Source organism: Rana temporaria, chromosome 1, assembly GCF_905171775.1.
Source record: "Rana temporaria chromosome 1, aRanTem1.1, whole genome shotgun sequence".
NCBI classification, from domain to species: Eukaryota; Metazoa; Chordata; class Amphibia; order Anura; family Ranidae; genus Rana; species Rana temporaria.
The window spans coordinates 326,303,995-326,331,385 of record NC_053489.1 but is presented as its reverse complement, the minus strand read 5'-3'; the positions used below and the strand labels follow the sequence as shown (position 1 = coordinate 326,331,385).

Below are 27,391 nucleotides of genomic sequence, written 5' to 3'. Positions count from 1 at the left end.
CCGCGCTGACATGCCGTGTCAGCGGCGGGCATGGACTTATATAGGGTAATGCCACCATGTGACCTCAACCCATGTGACATCACATTCCCATCATGCCCAGGGAATGTGATGTCACATGGGTTGAGGTCACATGGTGGCATTACCCTATATAAGTCCATGCCCGCCGCTGACACGGCATGTCAGCGCGGAACCTCGTCGTGTCAACATCGAATGGAAGAGAAGGAAGAAGACAGCGGAGACAAGCCCTGGGCTCCCGGAGGAGACAGGCAGAAGAAGGAAGAGAGAAGAAAGAAGACGGAAGAAAGCCCTGGCTCCGCGGGGGAGCCAGGCAGAAGAGGGAGCAGAGAAGACAGAAGAGAAAAGACCTGGGAGTTGGCGCACCCCCGGCAGAAGACCAGGAAGACCGGAACCCTGGCGGAAGGCACCGGAAAGACCTGGGGATAGGCGCCATCCCCCGGCAGAAGACCCCGAAGTCCGGATGCCCCTCCCTAATGAAAAAGAGCTTAAATGGGGTGGGGGCATCCGGCGGAAGGCTCCGGAGAGGACCGAGGGATGGCGCCCTCCCCCGGCAGAAATCACCGAAGCCCAGGGTCCCGGCAGAAGATCGGGAGAGAAGAAACCCCCCCTTCTAAGAGAGCTAAAGAAGAAAGGGGGGGCTCCGGAGCAGATTAATAAAATATTTTATTCTGTGTGGTGTTTTATTTTACTTTACATTTCCCCCATGTGAATGGGTAGAGGTACGATGTACCCCATACTCATTCACATAGGGTGGGGGGCCGGAATCTGGGGACCCCTTTATTAAAGGGGTCTCTCAGATTCTGATAAGCTCTCCGCCCGCATACCCCGACAACCAACGGCCAGGGTTGTCGGGAAGAGGCTCTTGTCCCTATCGACATGGGGGCAAGAGTGCTTTGGGGTGGGGGGGCAGTGCCCCCCTCCCCCACAGCACACACTCCCCCATGTTGAGGGCATGTGGTCTGGTATGGCTCAGGAGGGAGGGGGGCGCTCGCTCGTCCCCACCCCCATTCCTGTCTGACCAGACTGCGTGCCTGGGATAAGTGCTTGGTTTGGATCTTGGGGGTGACCCCCACGCTATTTTTTTTTTGCGCGGGTTTAACCCCTTATGTTCCAGACCAAGCCTAAGAGCCTGGTATGCACCTGGAGGGAACCCACCTTATTTTTTTTTGGGGGGGTCTGGAGTTCCCCTTCATGAACAGCGATCTGTCATTTACACATGTCAGTCCCCCCCCCCCCTACAGTTAGAACACACCCAGGGAACATATTTAACCCCTCCCTCGCACCTAGTGTTAACCCCTTCCCTGCCAGTGGCATTTTTTGAGTAAGCAATGCATTTTTTACAGCACTGATCGCTAGAAAAATGCCAATGGTTCCAAAAAAGTGTTCGATGTGTCCGCCATAATGTCGCAGTACCGATAAAAATCGCTGATCGCCCCAATAACTAGTTAAAACAACAAAAAAAAAAAAATTGTAGACGCTATAACTTTTGCAAAAACCAAACACTAAACGCTATTTGCGATTTTTTGGAACCAAAAAGATGTAGAATACGTATCGGCCTAAACTGAGGGGTTTTTTAGTTTTTTCAATATATATTTTTGGGGATATTTATTATAGCAAAAAGTAAAACTAATGTTTACATATGTGGGCGGGACTTACGCAAGTCCCGCCCACATATATAAACATCGTTCAAACCACACATGTGAGGTATTGACGCGTGCGTTAGAGCGAGAGCAATACTTTTACCACTAGACCTTCTTTGTAACTATAAACTGGTAACCTGGAAAAAAAAGAAAAAGGTTGCCTATGGGGATATTCACGGAATTCATTTTGGCCCCATTGCAGGAGTGTTTCCAATAGTAAAGCGTGACATGTAAGGTATCTATTTACTCAGTGTAACATCATCTTTCACATTATCCCCAAAAATTGGGCTCACTTTTGTGTTTTGTTAATTTTTAACCACTTGAGCCTGGACCATATTTCTGGTCAATGACCGGGCAAGTTTTTGTGATTCGGCACGGCGTCGCTTTAACTGACAATTGCGCAGTCGTGCGACGTGGCTCCCAAACAAAATTGGCAACCTTTTTTTTCACACAAATAGATTATTAAATGTGCGTGTTTACTTCTGTCTTTAACACCTCCCCTTCAGGCTGGAAAGCATCAGATCAGGGGAAACCAAAAAAAAAAAGCTCTCATTCCATTGCAGCTTGGTTCCTACATGTGTGATGAACTGAGCATGCTCAAACACTTAGAAAAAAAATATCCTTTCTTTTTAAAAGGTGAAAAACACTCATTGGATGCTCATAGAGCGTGGTTTGGATTAATTGCAGGTGTGCCCAATTACAAGCTCACCCAAACTAGAGACTGCAATTTGTTCATGTGATTTCAATTGCTTCATTACTAGCACTGTTATAAAAAGCTTGGATCGATCAGTCCTCAGCTGCCCTCAGAAGGGGCAGGCTGGCAGAAATGCTGTTGCTAAACACAAATGTGGTTTGTTGCATGGGTTTTGTTTTATTTTGCCAATGATTTTGGTTTATTTTTAAATGATGTTCACTTTGATGTATTTGTCTATGTGGCCTTATTTTATGAAAAATGTGTAAAGCTATGGTTATTTAGAATTTTGAAATGTATTTTTGTTTGTTTGTCTTTTTTTGCTTTCCTTGTTTTGTTGACCAATAAAAATTACTTTAAAATTGTTAAGTTTGTCTTTTGTTACTTTTTCATGCTACATATGTTGACAGCTGCAGCTGAACTAGGTTTGGGCCTAACAAATGTGTGATTTTTGTCTAAGCTTCTTTCCTGGTGTGTAATCATGAAATGTTTGCCATGTTTATTCTCCCTGACTTTAAAGACAAAAACTGGTAAGTATTTTATTTATTCTGCAGTGGTCCTCAGCCCTCAAGTACCCCCGACAGGACATGTTTTGGGGATTTCTCTTATCAAGAATTGCTGTCCAGACTGTATTTTAAAGCACATGTGCAAGATGAAGGAAAACCTGCAAACATGGCCTGTGGGGGGGGTTTGCTATTGGTGGACAGGCTTGACGTGCTGATTTACAGCACTGTGCTTAAATCTAGCGCAAGGCAATCCTATTCAAATTGTGGGTGTTTGAGGGAAGCCAAGTGAGTGTTAGAACCCCTGCTTTGTGTTTTTTTTTTTTTTGTGTTGAGCTTTGTGTCCCTTTTCTTAAAATTGGCTTCACTTCCTGTCACACAGCTGAACAGGAAGTGAGGTTAAAACCCTACCAGTGTCATTTCTTGGGGACACAGGTCAATCTAACTAGTGTCCCCATTAAGCAAATTGCACTCCAGCACTGCTGTGTACACCCCAAATCATGGGTCTTCAAACTACGGCCCTCCAGTTGTTCAGGAACTACAATTCCCATCATGCCTAGTCATGTCTGTGAATGTCAGTGCATTACAAGGCCTCATGGGATGTGTAGTTCTAAAACAGCTGGAGGGCCGTAGTTTGAGGATCCCTGCCCCAAATGATTATTTAGTTTGGGGTTTAGTAAAGGCAAAGCCACTCTGCAGTACAAGCATAGTTGCTGAAAATCAGAGAGGAAGCACTGATGGTTTTAACATCCAATCCTGTAGAAGCAAAGTTGTTTTGTTTTCTTTCTTCCTTGCTTTGCACTTGTAGTGCAAAGTGGATTTGCCTTTAGTCAATGGACCCCAAAGTCCAAGATCCCTAATAATTTGGGGTGTACACAGCAAAATGCTAGAGTGCAATTTACATAATGGGAAACTATTTAGCTTGATCTCTGTGTCCCCAAGAAAAGATATTAGTAAGGTTTTACCCTCACTTCCTGTTTGGCTATGTGACAGGAAGTGAATGAATTAGAAAGGGTGAAGACACCTCACAAATGTTGTCACTATCAGGGGTGCAGACATCCCCAAAAAATGAGCAGATAATACTTATTTGCAAATTAATAATTTTTTAGTTAACATTGGGTGGGGTGCTCTAACGCACACATTCCTACATATTAGCAACGCTCTATCCTGGCCTATTGGCATGGTTATATTTTTTGGGGCTCTCAATAAAACTCTATGAAATTTGTGCTTAAACTAGAACCAGGGGCGGACTGACAACTCATGTGGCCCCTGGGCAATAGAAGATTATGGGGCCCCTCTGGCTTACAGATGACCACCACGCCAGGAGGTAGTGCAGAGGCGGGCAGCTAAAATCTTGGGATCTTCACATTAAAAGCATGTCATTTTCGGACATATCAGGGACAGATCTAAAAAAAACACAGATTTTTACATACTGTCCCTGGTTTTACTGAGCCTGGCAACCCGGATGGGGCCCCCTAGTGGCATGGGGCCCTTGGGCAGTGCCCGAGTGACTCAATGGTCAGTCCGCCCCTGACAAGAACTATAATCAACAAGTTTTATTTTCTTTAATTTTGGATAGAGTGAGGGAGTGTTATAGGCCCTGTCAGTTTATTTTGTATTATCTGTGTCCAATTGGGGAGATTTGCCTTCACTTCCTGCCCCATAGCCAAACAGGAAGTGAGAGAAAAACTATGCAAATTAACCACTTCCCGCCCAGCCTATGGCCGATTTACGTCCGGGAAGTGGTTACACAATCCTGACAGGACGTCCTGCAGGATTTCATGCCGCACGCGCCTGTGGGGGCACGCAGTGCGGCGATCGGTGATGCGGGGTGTCAGTCTGATCTCAGTAAAGAGTCTCTCACGGAGACGGAGACTCTTTACCACGTGATCAGCCGTGTCCAATCACGGCTGATCACGATGTAAACAGGAAGAGCCATCGATGGCTCTTCCTCACTCGCGTCTGACAGACGCGAGTATAGGAGAGCCGATCGGCGGCTCTCCTGACAGGGGGCGTTCGCGCTGATTGTTTATCAGCGCAGCCCCCCCTCGGATCACCACACTGGACCACCAGGGATGCCCACCCTGGACCACCAGGGTGTGCAAAAACAAAAAAAATATAGAACAAAAAAACAAAAAGCAATAAAAAATAAGAAAAAAGATGCCAATCAGTGCCCACAAATGGGCACTGACTGGGAAAATCAGTGCCACCCCACAGTGTCCATCAGTGCCACCCCACAGTGCCCATCCATGCACAGTGCCCACCTATCAGTGCCCACCTGTGCCACCCATAAGTATCCATCAGTGCCACCCATAAGTGCCGCCCATCTGTGCCGCCCATGAGTGCCCATCAGTGCCGCCTATGAGTGCCCATCAGTCCCGCATAGCAGCGCCGCCAATCAATGCCACCTCATCTGTGCCGTCAGTACTACCTCATCGATGTCCATCAGTGCCATCTCATCGGTGCCCATCAGTGCCGCCATATCAGTGCCCGTAATTGAAAGAGAAAAACTTCTTTACAAAAAAATTAACCTAAAAAAATAAAAAAAAAAATTTGTTTCAAAATTTGCAGTCTTTTTTTAGTTGTTGCGCAAAAAAAAAAAACGCAGAGGTGATCAAATAACAACAAAAGAAAGCTCTATTTGTGGGGAAAAAAGGACGCCAATTTTGTTTGGGTACAGTGTTGTATGACCGCGCAATTGCCATTCAAAGTGCGACAGTGTTGAAAGCTGAAAATTGGCTTGGCGGGAAGGTGCGTAAGTGCCTGGTATGGAAGTGGTTAAGGGAATCCAGTGCCCCCCCAGAACTAGTGTGTGGGTCCCCTGAAAATTACTGGGCGGGGTTATACAAAAACAGGGTGTGACCTTGACAGGAAGGGGTGGGTCATTTTTCTATTAGGAGGTGCAGATATGTAGTCAGGCCTAGGGCAGAACCAAACCTAAATATACTACTGCATATTAGGGCTTATTTAGACCGGAACCGATTTACAGCGCGTTTTTATATTGTGGGAGGAAACCCACGCAGGCACAGGGAGAACATGCAAACTCCATGCAGATGCTGTCACGGGCGGGATTCGAACCAACGACTCTTTTGCTGCTAGGTCAAAGTGCTATACACTACACCACTGTGGTGAACGAACATGATTGCAGCTGAAAGCATGAGAACTTTTTTTTTTTTTTTCAATACCATGCTTTCCAGCCTTATTGACCCCGCCTCTCTCCATAAAGAGGACCTGTCACACACTAGTCCTATTACAAGGGATGTTTACATTCCTTGTAATAGGAAGAAAACTGATCATTTTTTTTGTATTTTTTTATTTCAGTGTAAAACATTATAAAACGAAATAAAAATAAATAAGAAAACCCCCCAAAAATTTTTTAAAGCGCCCCGTCCCGACGAGCTCGCGCACAGAAGCAAACGCATACGCGAGTAGCGCCCGCATATGAAAACGGTATTCAAACCACACAAGTGAGGTATCGCCGCGATCGTTAGAGTGAGAGCAATAATTCTAGCCCTAGACCTACTCTGCAACTCAAAAAATGCAACCTGTAGAATTTTTTAAACGTCGCCTATCGAGATTTTTAAAGGGTAAAAGTTTGATGCCATGCCACGAGCGGGCGCAATTTTTAAGCGTGACATGTTGGGTATCATTTTACTCGGCGTAACATTATCTTTCACAATATATAAAAAAATTGGGCAAAATGTATTGTTGTCTTATTTTTTAATTCAAAAAAGTGATTTTTATCCAAAAAAAGTGCGCTTGTAAGACCGCTGCGCAAATACGGTGTGACAAAAAGTATTGCAATGACTGCCATTTTATTCCCTAGGATGTTTGCTAAAAAAAAATATATAATGTTTGGGGGTTCTGATTAATTTTCTAGCCAAAAAATTGTGATTTTCACATGAAGGAGAGAAGTGCCAGAATTAACCCGGTGGGCAAGTGGTTAAAGTACTCATGGCTATAAAGAATAGAGTCATTGCTCATTAAAAAAAAAAAAAAAAAAAAGGGGGTCCCTCCAAATTAAATTACCAGGCCCTTCAGGTCTGGAATGGATATTAAGGGGAACCCAGCCGTAAAAACCCCCCCAAAAAATGGCGTGGGGTCCCCCCAAATATCCATACCAGACCCTTCAGGTCTGGTGTGGATTTTAAGGGGAACTCCACCCCAAATTGAAAAAAAAAATGGCGTGGAGTCCCCCTAAAAATCCACACCAGACCCTTATCCGAGCACGTTGACCTGGCCGGCCGCAGAAAAGAGGGGGGGACAGAGTGCGGCCCCCCCCCTCTCCTGAACCGCACCAGGCCACATGCCCTCAACATGGGGAGGATGTCCCCATGTTGATGGGGACAAGGGTCTCATCCCCACAACCCTTGCCCGGTGGTTGTGGGGGTATGCGGGCGGGAGGTTTATCAGAATCTGGAAGACCCCTTTAACAAAGGGGACCCCCAGATCCTGACCCCCCCCCTGTGTGAAATGGTAATGGGGTACATTGTACCTCTACCATTTCACCCCAAAAAAAATGTCAAAGTGTTAAAAATGACAGTAGCCGGTTTTTGACAAATCTTTTAATAAAATCTTCTTTTCTTCTTTCCTTCGGGTTTCTTCCGCTGCTTCTTTCTTCTCGTTCACATCTTGCCCGACGTGTTCTTCTATCTTCTCCGTCCGTCCTTCAGCCTTCTGGTCCCGCATCTTGCCCGTTGTCTTGTCCTGTCTCTTCTCCGTCCGCCTCCTCGTCCGCATCTTGGGTCTTCTGCGGTGTTCTTCTCGTCCCCGGACCCAGCGTTTGAATTTGATTTGGCCGCCGTTTTCCCGCTCCTGGGACCCGCCCCCCTCTGACGCCACAAGTAAACTCCTTAGAAGGTCATGTGCATCAGAGGGGGGCGGGGTCGCAGAGCGTCACACAGCGGGGGAATTCAATTTCAATCGCGCCGCCCGGAGAAGAAGTTCCCGCCGTGTCACACTCATGTGACCCCGCCCCCCTCTGACGCCACAAGTAAACTCCTTAGAAGGTCATGTGCGTCAGAGGGGGGCGGGGTCGCAGAGCGTCACACAGCGGGGGAATTCAATTTCAATCGCGCCGCCCGGAGAAGAAGTTCCCGCCGTGTCACACTCATGTGACCCCGCCCCCCTCTGACGCACATGACCTTCTAAGGAGTTTACTTGTGGCGTCAGAGAGGGGCGGGTCCCAGGAGCGGGAAAACGGCGGCCAAATCAAATTCAAACGCTGGGTCCGGGGACGAGAAGAACACCGCAGAAGACCCAAGATGCGGACGAGGAGGCGGACGGAGAAGAGACAGGACAAGACAACGGGCAAGATGCGGGACCAGAAGGCTGAAGGACGGACGGAGAAGATAGAAGAACACGTCGGGCAAGATGTGAACGAGAAGAAAGAAGCAGCGGAAGAAACCCGAAGGAAAGAAGAAAAGAAGATTTTATTAAAAGATTTGTCAAAAACCGGCTACTGTCATTTTTAACACTTTGACATTTTTTTTGGGGTGAAATGGTAGAGGTACAATGTACCCCATTACCATTTCACACAGGGGGGGGTCAGGATCTGGGGGTCCCCTTTGTTAAAGGGGTCTTCCAGATTCTGATAAACCTCCCGCCCGCATACCCCCACAACCACCGGGCAAGGGTTGTGGGGATGAGACCCTTGTCCCCATCAACATGGGGACATCCTCCCCATGTTGAGGGCATGTGGCCTGGTGCGGTTCAGGAGAGGGGGGGGGCCGCACTCTGTCCCCCCCTCTTTTCTGCGGCCGGCCAGGTCAACGTGCTCGGATAAGGGTCTGGTGTGGATTTTTAGGGGGACTCCACGCCATTTTTTTTTTCAATTTGGGGTGGAGTTCCCCTTAAAATCCACACCAGACCTGAAGGGTCTGGAATGGATATTTGCCGGGAACCGCACGTCTTTTTTTTTTTTGGTTTTTACGGCGGGGTTCCCCTTAATATCCATTCCAGACCTGAAGGGCCTGGTAATTTAATTTGGGGGAACCCCTACACATTTTTTTGTTTGTTTTATGAATGAATCCCTTTAGAATTGTCAGAGCCGACAATTCATTATAGCCGCGTGTGAATTTTTAAATGACTTTTTTCCTTCTGAATGTCATTTTGTGCAGGGGGAGTTCTAAGTGCGGGAAAAATGCGCTATTTCACATGCTGACATTACACCCCCCCTAGGTACGAAATTTAAAGGAATATTTCACTTTTATTGTTTCACTTTAAGAATTATTAATTTCACTGCTCCCGAAAAAAACGGCCGTTTTAAAAAATAAAAAATGCATTGATACATGTTCCCTGGGGCAGGACTGAGGTCCCCAAACACTTTTTAGGACAAAACTTGCAGATTAGCCTTTAAAATGAACACTTTTGATTTCTCCCATAGACTTCTATAGGGAGTTCGGCGCGGCTTTACATATTAGTTTCAATGCGCCGGCTGCTACGCTGGTTCATGCGCCCAATTAAGCCTCCACCCGGAGTACTAATTAACGCATGAACCAGCGCAGCGCACAGAGCATAGTAAATCAGGCCCAATGTGTTTGGCAAAGGAGTTGTTGGCCCAGATGTGCTTCTCCTCCCAGTAGTCCATGGTGAGATGGGCATATCCCGGAGCAAAATTTGCCCCCATAGCTGTTCCTCTCACTTGCAGGTAAACCTGGTCCAAGAATGTAAAATAACTGTCTCAAACAGGAATTAGTTTGCATTACCAATAATAGGCGCCCTTCCCTGGATTTTCACACGTCGGTTACAGCAATCCATCAATGCTCGAGCCAGCGTGGCAACGTTGCAACCAATTATGTACTGTTTTTAACCTTTTAATCACCAATTTGAATAAATTGCCAGCAAGCCTATTTGAAAGTTTATGTGGTTTATTGTAGCCACTATTTATTGTTTCTTAGTCCAGCCCCTGAGCACTGTTACATTCATTTCCAGTTCTTTTGCATTTTGATCACATACCATTGAACAGCACCACAGTTCAGCTGTGTTTATACTACATCATTGGGTGATGTTCTAGCCACCATCACCTGGAACTCTCTTTCTATTGTATTTGTTTTAACATTTACCCAGAAAAAGCCAAATCCACAATATAATAATACAGAACCGAGAAGAGAAAAACGTTCTGACAATTGAACAGGTTTATGTTTGTTTCTACAACTCTTACCGTCACCTTGTTTCTGCTTTCTGAACAAAGAAACAAAAGACAAAAAGGCAGCATCAAGCACGTTCACGCACCAATGGAGCTATGTGGTTCATCTTGTGGATGTACAAAACAAATTAACTAAAGGCCTCACAGGTGACAATGGGTGATCTTTTTGAGAAGACAGGAGGTAAAAACCATCATTCTTCATTAAAATGTTTTGTTATCCTTGCCAGAAAACAGCATGCTTTTTGCAACTGTTTACAGCACTTTCAGACACGGAATGCAGTTGTTGTTTTTTTATTATTTTCAAATGGAAACTTTGCATTGCAAGGCTGTATTGCAACTGTGAGACAAGTAATAAAAGAGTAGCTGGTAATGGCACCTGATGTGAGAATTAAATCAAGTAGCTGCCCCTTTATGAAAGTATAAACTCAACTGGTGCAAAGAACAAAAGAAAAGGTATGGGTGCTAGAAATTATCACACATGAAATATTAAACATATGTGAACCTTGTGCAAACAGTAAACTAGTAAAGTCCAAAAGTGACAATCCCAACACCATAGAATATATAAAATCTTCTGGTTTGATGTGTCTTCAAATACATGCTTCACCACGAGTGCTCATGAGGAAGATGGCAACTCAAAATGCGCTTTTATTGACTAGACAAGATAAATCCTGGATAAACATCTCTCCACTGTGGGACCCCCTCCGACATAGGCCAAGGTTGTGGGAACAGACTCCACCAGGGACACAAAGAAGAGCTCTTATGGTGTAGTACATTTTATTAAAATGGTTAAAAGTTATAACAAAAAGTTACACTCACATCTGACTGTGCCAATCCCAGCACTAAGGGGTCTAGAGCATGTGTGTATGGGTATATAAGGCTTGCGGTGGCGTGCGATCCACGCCTCGTTCTGGATTTACTCATTTGTTGGATGTCGCATAGGGACCCGGAAATGACAAATCCCCACTTTGACGTACGTTTTTACCGCACTGGCCTCATCGGGAAGACAAGTGTGGCTATAGCATGGCCCCATTCACCTATATAGTGATGCCTGTCAAACTCAGAATGTAGCATTAAAATTGCTGCAAAGCATCACAGCTATGTTTACTCAACTGAAAGCACGCTGCTCACTTATTAAACGTATTGTTTACTGCCACCTGGCAGCCCGTGCGAAAAGGAACCTTAATGTATATATCCAGGTTTGGATAGAGTAGGCAAATAAAGGAATCCTATCAGGTTCCTATTGCTGGCTCTAAAATAAATCTAAAGTTTGGAATTGCCACCAGAACAGGAAATGTGGGGAAACTTGCATGGTGACAACTGCATGAGAGGGGATTTCCCTTAATATGTAGAGTTTTCACATAATTTCCTGTTGTGGACCTAGATGGCAAAAAACAAACAAAAAAAACAGGATTTTAACTTTTCCGTGCTTTTTTTTAAATATGTATTAAGGAAAAAAAAAATAATTAGCTTTACATATAATCTTTACTTTAACCACTTGCTGACCACCCTATAGCACTGTTATTGCTATAGAGTGGCAGCTGTGTGCAGGAACACACACACACATACATATATTACATACACACACACACACATACATATATACACACACACACAAATACACGTGATCCTGCACTTCCGCCTGCAGGAGGTGTACGCATGCCACCAGCGTGCCGCTTCTGCTGTATTCGGTGTCTCTGCCAGGCAGAGAATAAAATTCATCTCTTCCCCTAGTGAAAGCAGCACACTGTTTATACAAAAACACTACTAGGCACACAGTTAACACTTTGATCGCCCTAGATGTTTAACCCTTTCTCAGCCAGTGTCATTAGTACAGTAAAATTCTTAGCACATTTAACCTGATGCCGACCGCGTAGACAAAATACGTCTACAGCGCGGTCAAGTTATTCTGGGAGGACGTCCCTGGGACGTCCTCCCAGAATCTTGCTCCCGCGCGCCTCCTGGGAAATATCACAGATCGCGGTAAACTGCCGCTGATAGCATCATTTGACGGAGCGATCACTTGTAAACAAACCAGCGTCATGTGATGACGCTGGTTCTTCCCTCCCCTCTCTGTACCGGTCGGTACAGTTTGAGAGGAGAGGGGGAGAGAGCAGAGGCAGCAGCAGTGCTGTGGGCTGGATCTGTGACAATTGCAGTCACAGATCCAGCCAGCCATCCCTCCGTGCTCAGCCATCCCTGTCCAATACTCTGCAATACACAACACCCTACCAATACTCTGCCAAACCCCCCCATACCCTGCAATATGTCCCCCTCCCGTGCTTCTACTGACTCACCGCTACGATCAAAGCCAGGATCATTTTTATTTTAGTTTTATTTCAGGCTTCCCAGCCTAAAGGTGAGATGTGGGGTCTTATTGACCCCATATCTCACTGTAAAGAGGACCTTTCATGCCATATTCCTATTGCAAGGGATGTTTACATTCCTTATAATAGGAATAAAAGTGATAAAAAAAATGTATTTTTGGGGGGGAAAAAAGTGCCAAACTAAAATAAAATGAACAATACATTTTTTTTTGTTTTGTTTTTAAAGCGTCCCTGTTCCGTGTGCTCGCATGCAGAATTGAACGCATACGTAATTCCTGTCAACATATGAAAACGGTGTTCAAACCACACATGTGAGGTATCTCTGCGAAAGTTAGAGCAATAATTTTGGCCCTAGACCTCCTCTAACTCAAAACATGTATCCCTTGGGAGCTGTGGTGGCTCAACGCGATTGGCACTGCGCTGACAAGCCATTCACCTCTGCAGCTAGAGGTTTGGATCCCGGTCTCGGCTTCATGTGAATTGAGTTTGGTGGTCTCAGCCCGGCTCCCGGTGGGTGTGCTATGCAAGGTAAGCCTGTGCTTAGTACGCCCACCCCCCTCCCACAAAAACCACCACACCTACACACGCACTCTAAATTGGGTTAACACACTCACATTGACCACGCGGTCTCTAAAAGAGAGGCGAAGGACTAATGGGGCTGGTTGAGCGGGCTAATCCTCTCACTCCCTTATAGGGAGTCCCTCTGCCCCGTTGGGCTTCAAAGCGGAGCAGGTAGGGCGGGCTGTGTGGGAGGACCCCCTCACACACCCGCCATTGCCACCCGGGGCATGGAGAAAGGTGGCAGATTGCCTCTGGGGGAGGCCTGCCTACTCCCAACTCCTGCAGTCCGGCTCCTCTCTCGAGTACACGCACAAAAATACACTTTAAAAAAGAAAAAAAAAAAAAAAAGAAAAAAAAAAACATGTAACCAATATAAAAAATGAAAGTGTCGCCTATGGGGATTTTAAAGTAGCGAAGTTTGGCGCCATTCCACGAGCGTGTACAATTTTGAAGGGTGACATGTTAGGTATCTATTTACTCGGCGTAACTTCATCTTTCATATTATGCAAAAACAGTGGGCTAACTTTACAGTTTTTTTTTTTTTTTTTTCTTTTTTAAGGACAAAACATATATATATTTTTTTTAAACGCTTTCGAAAAAATTGCTGCGAAAATACCGTGCAAGATAAAAAATGGCCGCCATTGTATTCTATAGGGTCTTTGATAAAAAAGCATATATAATGTTTTGGGGTTCTATGTAATTTTCTAGCAAATAAATAATGAATATTACATGTAGGAGAGAAATGTCAGAATTGGCCTGGGTGCTTCAGAACGCCTGAAGGTGCTCCCTGCATGTTGGGCCTCTGTATGTGGCCACGCTGTGTAAAAGTCTCACACATGTGGTATCGCCATACTCGGGAGTAATAGCAGAATGTGTTTTGGGGTGTAATTTGTGATATGCATATGCTGTGTGTGAGAAATAACCTGCCAATATGAAAATTTTGTGAAAAAAATCTTGATTTTGCAAAGAATTGTGGGAAAAAAATTACAACTTAAAAAAAAAAAAAAAAAAAAAACTTACCATGCCTCTTTCTAAATACCTTGGAATGTCTCCTTTCCAAAAAGGGGTCATTTGGGGGGTATTTGTACTTTTCTGGCATGTTAGGGTCTCAAGAAATGATAGTCCGTCAGTACTTCAGGTGTAAGGATGAGCTCTGGCGTGTTCGCATAGTACACGTGCAGAGCCCGCCAGGAAGTGTGCACGGCGCTGCCCTAATCACAGTCAGGGAAACATTGTCCCAATGCTCGGCTGCAGGGATCGTGAAATGTCTCCCTGGCTTTGATTAGTGCAGCGCCGTGCACACTTCCTGGCGGGCTCTGCACATGTACCGTACTATGCGAACACGCCAGAGCTCATCCTTATTCAGGTGTAATACATTTTCAGATATTGGCACCATAGCTTGTGGACTCTATAACTTTCACTAAGACCAAATAATATACACCAATTATTACTTATTTTTACCAAAGATATGTAGCAGTATAGTATTTGGCCAACATTTATGAAGAAAAATGACTAATTTTCAAAATTTTATAACAGAAAACGAGAAAAAATCATTTTTTTACCGAATTTTAAGTATTTTTCTTTTATAGCACAAAAAATAAAAAACCCAATGGTGATTAAATACCACCAAATGAAAGCTCTATTTGTGTGAAAAAAAGGACAACAATTTCATATGGGTACAATGTTGCATGACTGAGTAATTGTCATTCAAATTGTGAGAGCACCGAAAGCTGGAAATGTATCTGGTTAGGAAGGGGGTTTAGGTACCCAGTGGTCAAGTGGTTAAGCAGCGTTGATCTAAAACCAACAAAAGAAAGCTCTATTTATGGGGGGAAAGAAATTCCAAAAAATGTATTTGGGTACAGCGTTGCCCAATTGTCAGTTAAAGTAACGCAGTGCCCTATCGGAAAAAATGGCCTGGTCAAGAAGGGGGGGGGGGTAAATCTTCCAGAGGTCAAATGGTTAAAGCAGAACTAGAGTCCACAAATACTCACCTCGGCTCCAGAGATGCCATATTTTCTACTGGGCTTCTTCTGGGTTCAGGTGCAGGGTCTTCAGCTGTCTTGAATGGCTGGTGTGGGATGAGGCAAGTCCTCATTCATTCATCCCAACACTGATGCCAAGCTCGGTGCACATTCTAGAGAAGGTTGTGAGCAGGCAGATCATTTTGTTTTATTTCGGGAGAGACATAGCATGACCCTTCCACAGCAAAGGGCCTGTCTGCAATTTTTGCTTTTTTTTATTTTAGTTCTGCTTTGGTACATGTGCTTAGCTTTTTTTTTTTTGTGAGTGATTTGCTAAAAATGATCCTTAACTTTTAACATAAAATAAGGAAGTTTACAAGCGTCTTTGTTTATAAAATGCTTACCACATGATGAGTAACCCTAATCTGTACAAATCTGATGCTCTTCTCCATTAACTGTATAATGCATGTGACAGATACCAGTAGCTGAATGCTGTTGTCTATCCAGCACTCCTCAAGACAAACAGTGAAAGAGTCTCATTGCACAGCTATCTTTCACACTATCAAAGTAATCTCATAAGGGATTGGCTATCTGCAAATACTGAAAAGCATAATCATTTAAAGCGGAACTCCCACCAAGAGTATAAAACACACAGACTTAGCCTAGGTTCACATTAGAGCGATTTGTCATGCGATTTGAGAGATCAAGACGCATGACAAGTCGCAACCTATTGGCGGCAATGGCACTGTTCCAAGCGGTGCGACACCGATTTTGCGCCGCCGCACTGGTTTGCAAAAGTAGTTTCTGCACTACCTTTGCAGATTTCAGGTGCGATTTCAATAGACATCTGTGTATGAAGCCACACAAATGTATATCAAGTAGCACCTGAAATTGCGCTGACCTTACTACTTTAAAATCACGCTACTTCAAGTGAAGTAGTGCGATTTCAAAGTAGCATTAATGTGAACCAGGGCTTAACCACTTCCTTACTGGGCACTTAAACCCCTTCCTGACCAGAGGACTTTTTGCGATTCGGCACTGCGTCGCTTTAACTGACAAATGCGCGGTCGTGCGACGTGGCTCCCAAACAAAATTAACGTCCTTTTTTCCCCACAAATAGAGCTTTCTTTTGGTGGTATTTGATCACCTCTGCGGTTTTTATTTTTTGCGATATAAACAAAAATAGAGCGACAATTTTGAAAAAAAAAAATATATATTTTTACTTGTTGCTATAATAAATAGCTCATTTTTTTTTTTTTTACGTTTTTTTTTTATCCTCAGTCTAGGCCGATACGTATTCTACATATTTTTAGTAAAAAAAAAAAAAAAAAAAAAAAAAAAAAAAATCGCAATAAGCGACTGGTTTGCGCAAAAGTTATAGCGCCTACAAAATAAGGGACAGAATTATTATTTATTTTATTTTTTTTACTAGAAATGGCGGCGATCTGCGATTTTTATTGGGACTGCAACGTTATGGCGGACACATCGGACACTTTTGACACATTTTTGGCGCCATTCACATTTATAATGCAATCAGTGCTATAAATATGCACTAATTACTGTATAATTTTTTTTTTTTACTAGAAATGGCGGCGATCTGCGATTTTTATTGGGACTGCGACGTTATGGCGGACACATCGGACACTTTTGACACATTTTTGGCGCCATTCACATTTATACTGCAATCAGTGCTATAAATATGCACTAATTACTGTATAAATGTGACTGGCAGGGAAGGGGTTAACGCTAGGGGGGTGAGGAAGGGGTTAAATGTGTACCCTAATTAGTGTTCTAACTGTGGGGGAAGGGGGGTGACCGATCTGTGTCTCTATGTACAAGAGACACAGATCCGTCTCCTCTCTCCCCTGACAGCACCGCTGTCTGCGAGAGCCGGGAATGAGAGATGATCTCATATGTAAACATATGAGATCATCTCTCATTGGCCGCACAGATCGCCTAGGAAACGGCCGCTCCGATTGGCCGTTCACGGCGATCTGTGACTGGCTGTGTCCAAGGGACACGGCCAGCACAGCAGTTCCCCGCTGTGCGCTTGGGAGCGCGCGCGGGGAACGAGCAAAGGGGCGGCCGTAAAAAGACGGCCTGTTAGAGATTAGGAGCCGCGCTGAGGCCGTACAAAGTCGTACGGCCGTCAGCAAGTGGTTAAAGTGATATTAAAGCAGTAGTTCACCCGCAAAAATTTTTTAAGATTAGATGGATGCTCATTTTGTCTAGGGGAATCGGCTAGATTTTTTAAAAACAAAGCAGTACTTACCGTTTTAGAGAGCGATCTTCTCCGCCGCTTCTGGGTATGGTCTTCGGGTCTGGCCATTCCTTCTTGATTGACAGGCGTCCGACGGTCGCATCTATCGCGTCACGAGTAGCCGAAAGTCGGTGCGGCTCTATACGGCGCCTGCGCACCGGCGTTCGGCTACTTTCGGAAAATCGTGACGCGATAGATGCGACCGTCGGAAGCCTGTCAATCAAGAAGGAACGCCCAGACCCGAAGACCATACCCGGAAGCGGCGGAGAAGATCGCTCTCTAAAACGGTAAGTACGGCTTAATTTTTTTAAAAACTAGCCGATTCCCCTAGACAAAATGAGCATGAATCTAATCTTAAAAAAAATTTTTGCAGGTGAACTACCGCTTTAAAAGCATACACTTAATCTATATTGCCCTTTCTATTTCTGTATATGGGCGATAGCACGGATGTAATTGTTTTAATAAAGAAAAACACACACACACACACACACACACCCCTAAAGCACCTTTTACCTATGTGATGCACAGCAGCGGTAGCCAATGGTGCCGCTGCTGTGTATTAGCCATCTAGGAGGGAGAGTCCCTGACGGCTGAGGGACTCAAGGACATCGCTGGATAGAGATGGGGCTCAGGTAAGTATGAGGGAGGGCTGCTGCACACAGAAGGCTATTTATCCTAATGCATATGCATTAAGATAGAAACCCTTCTGCCTTTACAACCTCTTTAACCATTGTATAGAGAAACAAAACTATACGACGAAAACTACTTTTAAAAGGTAAAATTGGCAATAGCAACTCTATCAACCTCTTGCTGACCACGTAACATATGTGTCCGTGGCACCTTAGGTTTCTGTACTTGGAGGGCTCACTCACAGAGTAGTCACAGTCTGCTCATGGACCCTAGTTATAATCAGGAGCTGGCAGGATGGGCTCCCGATCATGTGACCAATGTGACAGCCAATCACAGTGGTCATGTGATCAGCAATTATTTACTGTATCCCAGGCAAAAACTTTAAAAAAGAAAAGTAAACAAAAAAAAAGTGATTTATATTGCAGCAAGAGGAGTACAGGAAGCTGAAGATCCACTTTAAAATGGCTGGTGTCATAACTGATCACATCACTGCAGATCCAACATAGGCTAGGATGCAGGTTTAGTTCTGCTTTAGGCTAGCCATGCATACATCACGGATGGAGAAATCTCCACTGCCAGCTAATGTATTTACTAGACAGACACTGCTCCCTGAATACCCGAACAGTGACTACATTCGATATGACGCAGCCCTTGTCCAGTTAACAATTCTCAATCGAATTTTGTCAAGTCGGAGCAGTGCATAATGTGAGAACAAAGATGGTGCTCGCTTTCTGGAGAGGCAAGCAGACAAAGGCATTGTCAATGGGAGAACTATGACCTCAGATTATAAATACCTGGAAGTGTTCCGCATACACATAACTTAGGATGCATGCAATATGAAAAAATAAATAAAAAATAATATAATATAATATAATATAATATAATATATATATATATATATATATATATATATATATATATATATATATATATATATATATATATATATATATATATATATATATATATATATATATTATATATATATATATATATCCCCTGCTAGGTCCACTTTAAACTGCAGTTTGCAAAATCAGTTCACAAAATGTAAAGAAGGCGCTTCAGTGGAAAATGACACTTAACATTTTCCATTATTAAATAGATTTATAAAGTTTGGTATATAACGCTTGTTTTATTTTTACATCTTAAAAAGAACCATTGGAACAAGAACACAATTTATATACTGGCCACTCCAAAGTATGTCTAATATTTTACACACAGTATATAGTCATAAGAAAGTGACTCAAGAGCTTTTGTTTAGTCTAAAATAACCACAGCCATCCACATAGGAAGGAATAAAACACAAGAAGGAAACAAAACTGCCTTGCACCCCTTCACACTAATGATTTATTTGCATACCATGTACATTGTGCTGAATACAATGACCATCACATCATTCTAATAAAGCAACCAGTGACTGGTAAATGTGAACCAGGATCAGACTACGAAATTCTATTCATGGGACACTGAATAAATTCAACCTCTAAATCATAAGTGACTGGAAGAAATAGCTTTGATATTACTCTGTAATCATCACGATTATCAAATAGGCAGGAATTAGGATATATGGTATATTTGATACCAGCTGCAGAATGTTGTAAGGAAGTAACAATTACCTGATACATTCTGAGGCTTCAAGAAAGAATGAATGAAAGTCAACCAGCATATCATGATAACATGCACAGCCTTATTTCCCCTTTTCAGAAAAAAAAAAATGAAAAAAGTGAACACCCAACACCCTCCCCAACCACAGCCCCCCTGTGCTCCCCAGTTCCCACTCTACTTACCTCCATGGGTGGTACAGCCGATACTGCAGTCTGGGGAAATCTCTGCTCTTCTTTCTACAGGGCTTCCAAAATGGATCAGAGCAATGCTCTATGTCAGAGCCGACCAATCAGAATTGCTCTGATCCATCCTGAAAGAGCTGCAGAAAGAAATAATAAATTCATTCAGTTAGGCATCAAATTTCCTTTAGGAGGTTAATGTTTAGGGTATTTTTGAGGCCTTTTGCATGTAAGAAATGTGGCCTTAGTAATCTTGTACAGTTCAGCATTTCATTTGAGAATGAAAGGTCTACACATTATAGTTTAGGTTCATTTGTTTCGGCTGACTAAATGCGGGGAGGTAACACATGGGTGGCCAATTTGTAAAATAAAGAAAAGGAGAGACAAGTCAAAGGTCATGTTTTGCACTTGATGGCTAAATCCTTCAGCAAAGCTCACTGGAGTATAAGCAGACTTCAGGCAAGAAATGCATGCAAACCTCATCCAAACAAAACAAGACCTCTAACTAATTGGCATATTTCTAGTAAATCTCTCACTAACACAAATGTCTGCAGATATAGCCAAAGCCACCAAGCTGTGAAAAGGTTGAAAAAGATTATACTTTTTGTAAAAATGACAAAAGAAAAACACCCGATGCCTTTAAAAGGAAACCTGGACTAAGAAGAGTGCATAGGATGCCATTGACGACCTCCTCCAGAAAACGCTTGCTGCCTGGCTATTTTGCTGATCTAAAAGCTTTCGCACTTTCTCAATCGCAGTCCTGGAACAAGCATGCAGATCAAGGAATTCCACGTGAAGTTGGAGCTCCTGATCTACATATTTTTTTCCAGATCAGTGACTAAAGTCACAGGTTCAGCATGACAGCCAAGCATAGGTTTTCTTTAATGGCCAATTTCAGTTACTCAACACAGTGGCTAAGTGGTTATCACTAGGGTCACTGGTTTGAACACCTGCCTGGAGTTTGCATGTTCTCCCTGTGTGGGTTTCCTCTGGGTACTTCGGCTTCCTCTCAAGCTCCAAAGACATGCTGGAAGGTTAATTGTATCCTGTCTAAATTGGATCTAGTATGTATATGTATGAATGGGAGATACGGCCCATAAATTGGAACCTGCTATTCATTGCTTTCTGTACCAACAGCAGACCGTCAGGTACCACACTCAATGCTGGCCTCCACATTTAGAAAACAGAGCCTCTTTGTTTATGATCAGTACATAAGTAATAAAGTCTTGAGATGAACATAGATTTGGAGCATGTGACATTTACTGTTTACACAGCTGTTATGCCTCCTGTCACCATAATATATATCACATATACAGTGCTGTGAAAAAAGTATTTGCCCCCTTCCTGATTTTTTTATATTTCTCACATCTAAATGATTCAGATCAAACAAATTTTAATATTACACAAAGATAACCCGAGTTAATCCAAGATGCAGTTTCTAAATTATTTCATTTAGTGAGAGGAAAAAAAGCTGTTCAAACCTGCCAGGCCCTATGTGAAAAAGTAATTGCCCCCTCCCATGCTGAATCATAAATGAACTGTGATAAACCACAATTTTTTGGAAAGCAGAGTTAAATTTCACTTGCCACACCCAGGCCCGATTACTGCCAGACCTGTTGAATCAAAAAAAAAAAAGAAAATCGCATACATAGAGGCTGTCTGACAAAGTGAAGCACGATAACAGATCACAAAAAGCCACACATCATGTCACAATCTAAAAAAAATCAAGAACAGATTAGAAAAATGTGCATCTGTCTAAGAATGGTTTCAAAGCCACGGTCGTTTTTTGTGACAAAATAAAACAACGTTTTTCATCATGAAAAAAAACTTTTTTTTTCTAATTTCATCATAAAAAAACTACATTGCCCACACACCATCGTTTTCTGAAAATGCTCTAGCAAAGCAAGTGGTGGAGTGGCTGGCCTACAAAATGTACTCCAAGAGCGTGACTCACCCAGGAGGTCATAAAAAAAAGAAAAGAAACCGAACAACATTTAAAGAACTGCAGAAAGACTGGGCAAAAATGGCATCACAGGAGAGTTCCAAAGCCAATGCCACTGCTGACCAAAAAAAACACAAAGGCTCATCTCACATTTACCAAAACACATCTTGATTATATCCAAGAATTTTAGGCAAATATTCTGTGGACTGATGAGACAAAAATGTAGCTTTTTGGAAGGTGTGCGTCCCGTTACATCTGGCATAAAATGAATACAGCATTTCATAACAAGAACATCATACCAACAGTCAGACATGGTGGTGGTAGCATGATGGTCTGGGGCTGCTTTGCAGCTTTAGGACCTGGACGACTTACCATAATTGATGGAACCATGAATTCTGAGCTCTACCAGAATATCCTAAAGGAAAATGTCTGGCCATCGGTTTGTGACCTCAAGCTCAAGTGCACTTGGGTTATGCAGCAGGACAATGATCCGAAAAAACAACAGCAAGTCCACCTCCAAATGGTTCAAACAAAGCAACATTTAGGTTTTGGAGTGGCCTAGTCAAAGCCCGGACTTAAATTCAATTGAGATGCTGTATCATGACCTTACACAGGCTGTTCATGCTGGAAAACTCTCCAATGAAAGAAGAGTGGGACAAAATTTCTCCACAGCAATGTGAAAGACTCATTGCCTGTTATTAGAAATGCTTGACTGCAGTTTTTGCCGCCAAGGGTGGCACAACCAGTTATTAGGTTTGGGGGCAATTACTTTTTCACCTAAAGCCAGGCAGGTTGAGACAGCTTTTTTTGCCTTAATAAATGAAACCATCATTTAAAAACTGCATTTGTATTTACTCAGGTTATATGTATGTAATAACAAAATTTGTTTTATGATCCGAGTCATTTAAAGCGGTTGTATACCCGCAAACCGAAAAAAACAACATCCTGTAAGGCAAAGGCGTAATGATCTAGTATGCACCGCATACTAGCTCATTACGAAATACTTATCTCAGGAGGTTTCCGCATCGCAACCAGGTCAACCCTGATGGAGCTGACATTTTCCCCCTGCGTTTCGTCCGGGTTCACGGCTCCAGCGATGTGAGTGGCCGGAGCTGCGATGATGTCACTTCTGCGCATGTGCGTGGGAGTCCGCAGTTCCGTCACGATATGCCGGACCTTCGCTGCGCATGCTCCGCTGACGTCATCGGCTGAATGCAGGGTGAATACCTCCTACGGTGTAGGTTTAGGAGATATTAATTTTACCTACAGGTAAGTCTTTATAGGCTTACCTGTAGGTAAAAAAAATAAATAAAAGGGTATACAACATATTTAAGTGTGAAAATATGCAAAAAAATATAAAAAATCAGAAATGGGGCAAATATTTTTACACGGCATTGTATATCACAAACACACTTACATACAAACACCCTGGTTTACATACACACGTTTTCATAATCCAGGGAGACAAAATGTAAAAAAACACTGAGTGTAGGACTTCACAGAGGACTCCTATCCTCTGCAAGAATACTAAACTGTACACCCAAGGTATGCATGAAAATGAGCAACAGAGAAGAATCTAAATAGTATCTGGGATCAGGGCCATCTTTTCCATTGGGCACGCTGGGAAGTTGCCCGGGGGCCCGCTTGCCTGGGGGGCCCCACCGGCTGCCCAGCAACCGCAGTAAAAAATTGTGGCAAGTGACGGGTTAGAACTGCCCATGCCCAGTTTGCAGAAATCACAGAGAAGATCCGGTCCTCCACGAGTGCGGGGGGTTGCCGATGTAAGGGGGGAGTGAATGCAAAAATGTAAGGGGGCACTCATATAAAGGTTCCCCCTCCTATATTAGTGACCCCCTTACCTTAGTGTATTTACTCTATGGAAGGTGGTCTCTGGTCACCAGAGTGCCCCCCCACATCAGAGTTCCCCTTTACATCAGAGTCTGCAGGATTCCCCCTTACAATGCAAGGGGGAACTCAGTCTGCGGACCCTGATGTAAGTGGGAAAGAGAAAGCAGTGAACTCTGATATAAGGTGGTCTCTGGTCACCAGAGCCCCCCTCCACATCAGAGTTCCCCCCTTAGATCATGATCTGCAGCGCTCCCCTTTACATAAGAGTTCCCTTTTACTGTAAGGGGGAATCCTGCAGACTCTGATGTAAGAGGAAACTCTGTGCTGGCTGGGTTATAGTAACCTGACCTTCATGTCAATGAAGACATTTAATTTGGTTTACTTTTGTTTAACTTAAACACATTGCTAATAGCACTAGCTATATGTTTATAGTTTAAATACTGACATTTGCATTGTTCGGCACTGAAAACTGTAATTTTAGGTACTTTTTTTGCAGTGGCAGTAAAAAATGTGGTTCTGCCAGTAAATTTTATGATTTTTGTCAGTAAATTCTCGTGCACGATTGTGTAGACAGGGCCCCAGTGCACTGTATTGCCCGGGGGCCTATAATGATTTTAAGATGACACTGTCTGGGATGCGCCATGTACAGAGTGCAGGGGTGCGCCATGTACAGAGTGTAACCCCAAACCCCCCTCCCCCAAAGCTTCCTCATCTCATATTGTATTTTGACAGCTAGCCCCACAGGCTGTCAAAATACTTGAACAGCACCTGAATCCAATTGGATGCAGACACCGTTTGGCCAGAAATGTTCCCTTCTAGTTCAATTTTTTTCTCAATGCGACCAACAGGGTTTCCCACTAATTGGATTTTGGCTAGTTAAACAGGAACTGGTAAAATTCATACAGTGTATGGCCAGCTTTACCAGATACAACTTGAGTGGATTGTTTAGGTATGGCTTCTATTAAATAATTTACTGGCGCTAAAGGAGATTGAACAGAGATTGGTGTATGGTCAGGTTGTTGAAAAAAGTAAGAAGAATGAATAATTCAGTACAAATGGCAAACAGACAAAGATATACTCAGCTTTGTGGCTGATAAGACATTTTAGGGATCTTATCCACAAACCTAAGATAGCTGCATGAACATTTGATGTGGTCATTGAGTGGTCTGCCAAATGTGTTGATGCCCTCTGTTTGAAAAGTAATAAACACTTCCCCATCATGAATGACTAAATCTAAAGTCTAGAGCCTTGTAAGTCATAAATCTGTAAACGCTGAAACCTTTTCTTTGGATCTGACTAAAACTTTGCAAAAGCTAGCTTGGCTAAACCCACCCATTTGTTTGTTTTACAATACTTCCAAACAATCAAGCCTGCTTGAGAGCAAACAGACCAAAAATAGAAGAGGATACAAGGATTAGGTGATCGTGTCTGAAAACATTGCGTTACTAAATGCACAAAGAGTTACCTGCTGGGACTGGGACATCATGCCAATAGGCTGGGTAACAAATTCAGTAAGTGTAGCCATGTTTGGTTAGTAGGCCTTAACTTCAAACAGATCCAGCTTCAGTCAGATCTCTGTCATACTGATGAGAAAATCTGTAGGGAAAAAAAAAAACACATGTATTATACATGCTGATTATTGCAAATCATATGCCTGAATCACTTAAAAGGGCAACTCCACTTTTGTGGCAAAATAATCTGATAAAAAATGATATTATATATATATATATATATATATATATATATATTGTATAACACTGACATATTGTAATCATATATACTCGAGTATAATGCCCCGTACACACCATCACTTTATGTGATGAAAAAAAATGAAGTTTTTAAAAACGTCACTTTAATTGACAGTGTGTGGGGGAAAACGTCGTTTTCTGTCTTGTAAAAAACGACCAAAAAAAATTGAAGCATGCTTCAATTTTATGTGTCGTTTTTCAAAAGTGCACTTTTTACTTCACAGAAATTGACCGTGTGTAGCAAAAAACGTCGTTTTCTAAGACGTTTTTTCATCCACGCATGCCCAGAAGCTACTTCAATGGTAAAACGTGGTGGAACGTAACCTCATTTTGCAAGAACATTGTGAGAAAAATGATGGTGTGTAGGCAACTTCGTCTTTGAAAATTTAAGTTTCAAAAACGTAATTTTTTACTTCACAGAAAGTGTCGTTTTTTTTCATCACATAAAGTGATGGTGTGTATGCCGCATAAGCCAAGTTTTTCAGCACATTTTTTTGGTGCTGAAAAAGCCCCTTTTGGTGCCCGATCTCCCGGACTTTGGTGACCCGGTACCAGCTGGCCATAGGTCCCCTGGACTCCAAACATATAGCCCTACTCTTCCTCTAAGTGTGCAAAGTTTTTTGTCCATGGGACTCACGGCCGGGGAGCATCGATTTTTCAAAGTCGGGCACCCCTTCCATAGACTCCCATGTTAAACGGTAATTTCTCAGGTAACTTTGGGGACCCGGTACCGGCCGGCTGTAGGTCCCCTGGACCCAAAACTTGGCACACATGTATCGCCAGTTCTCCTCTACAAGTTTGCTGTCTGGGGGACCTACTGCCAGGGAGAACCGATTTTTCAAAGCCGGGCACCTTTTCTATATACTCCAATGTTAAACGCAAGTCTAGTCATGGGCACAGTGAGGCATGGGCACAGTGAGGCATGCAGATGGACACCCTAGGCTTATACTCGAGTCAATACATTTTCCCAGTTTGTTGTGGTAAATTTAGGTGTCTCGGCTTATACTCGGTATATACGGTAAATGTTAATAAAAAGTGACGTTTCCTTTCCAATCTGCAGCGCTGTCATTTTATGTAAAATGCAATATGGCTACCTAGATGCGTTCTGTACACAGCTGGTGTACAGAACGCTCCCCAGAAATGTAATTTCCTGCTTGCGATTGGCTCACAGGTTTTCCCAGAAGTCTGCACTAAGATACAAATCAAGCTTGAGCATCCCCTGCAACAAAAAATTTTCATTTTTGGTGAGATACTTCCAAAGGGAAATCACATCTAAAGGCATGCAGACTGACACCATCCTCAGAGCCCTGCAGGTGCAGCAACTGACTGTTAAAAAAACATTCACATACAGATTCATTCTGCAACATGGACACAGACAAACACACTAAAGGACTGTGCATCATAAACTGCCACTTTTCCTTTTTCAACCTGTCACATAGCACTGCTAATCTCCTAAAGCTTCTTTACAGCCACATCAGTATACATGTACGCACTCTAGTAATTATTCTTTATTTTAAAAAGTCTCCAAAGTCTCTAAAACACATAAAGGCTTCTCTTAGGGTGCCCTCCATGAGCTTAAAGAGGAACCCCAGTCTGCTCACATAATTTGTAATAAAAACATCTTTGCCATTCTGAAACTTTCCTCCAACCACTTGGAATATTATTTTTTATATACTGTGATTCTGTACTTGCCAAATATGCTGCAGAAATCTCCCTTCACCGAGTCTGGGTGCAACCATTTTTTAACTGTGGGCAGATAAGGCTGCTGCCTGTTCACTTCCTGAATTTACACAGACACACACCTCCATCTCTCATTGGCCCTCTTATGACTCATCTCCCCTTCCTTCTGGCAGAGAGAGCTGTGCATGAAGTCATACGCCTAGGCTTTTCACCAGACAAGAAATAGGAAGTGGGCTGTATAAGGCATTTATTGGCAGAAAAAAAGTTTTACTATCTAAAGTTAAAGCAACAAGGGCAGAATATTTAATAGATGTAAAGTTGAAAAAATTACTGAAGGTCCACTTTAAGCCTAGACTGTACTGGCAAAATGATTTGTGGTACACTCTGCGTTCTAATGTCTACAAATGTTTTATATAAAGCGCTGCACAAACCTCGCCAAACAACACATAATGGAAAAGCTATAAAATCCACAAAGATACGTCCTAGTTCCAAAAAGGAAAAATGCTAGGAACATAACCGCTTAGTCTTTTCCCTTTTGAAATGAAACTTCTTGGACGTTTTTTGAGAAGAACCTTCCCGAATCTTTAACAGAGATGTGTGTGTGTGTATGTATAAACACACACACACACACACACACACACACACACATTA

The 27,391-nt window shown here is 43.1% G+C and overlaps 1 protein-coding gene across 5 annotated transcripts in view; it reads right to left on the bottom strand.

The window, feature by feature from the left end:
- The window catches only part of LPAR1 (lysophosphatidic acid receptor 1), a 218,065-nt gene that overhangs the window by 58,816 nt on the left and 131,858 nt on the right, over nucleotides 1-27,391 (bottom strand). For 4 of the 5 annotated variants that reach the window (XM_040360583.1, XM_040360612.1, XM_040360601.1 and 1 more), the window contains one exon: nucleotides 24,778-24,908. In XM_040360583.1, coding sequence (XP_040216517.1) covers nucleotides 24,778-24,837 — 60 coding nt within the window. In that variant the 5' untranslated portion in view covers nucleotides 24,838-24,908. The remainder of the gene's footprint in view (nucleotides 1-24,777; nucleotides 24,909-27,391) is intronic. The other variant, XM_040360623.1, reaches the window with a different exon arrangement.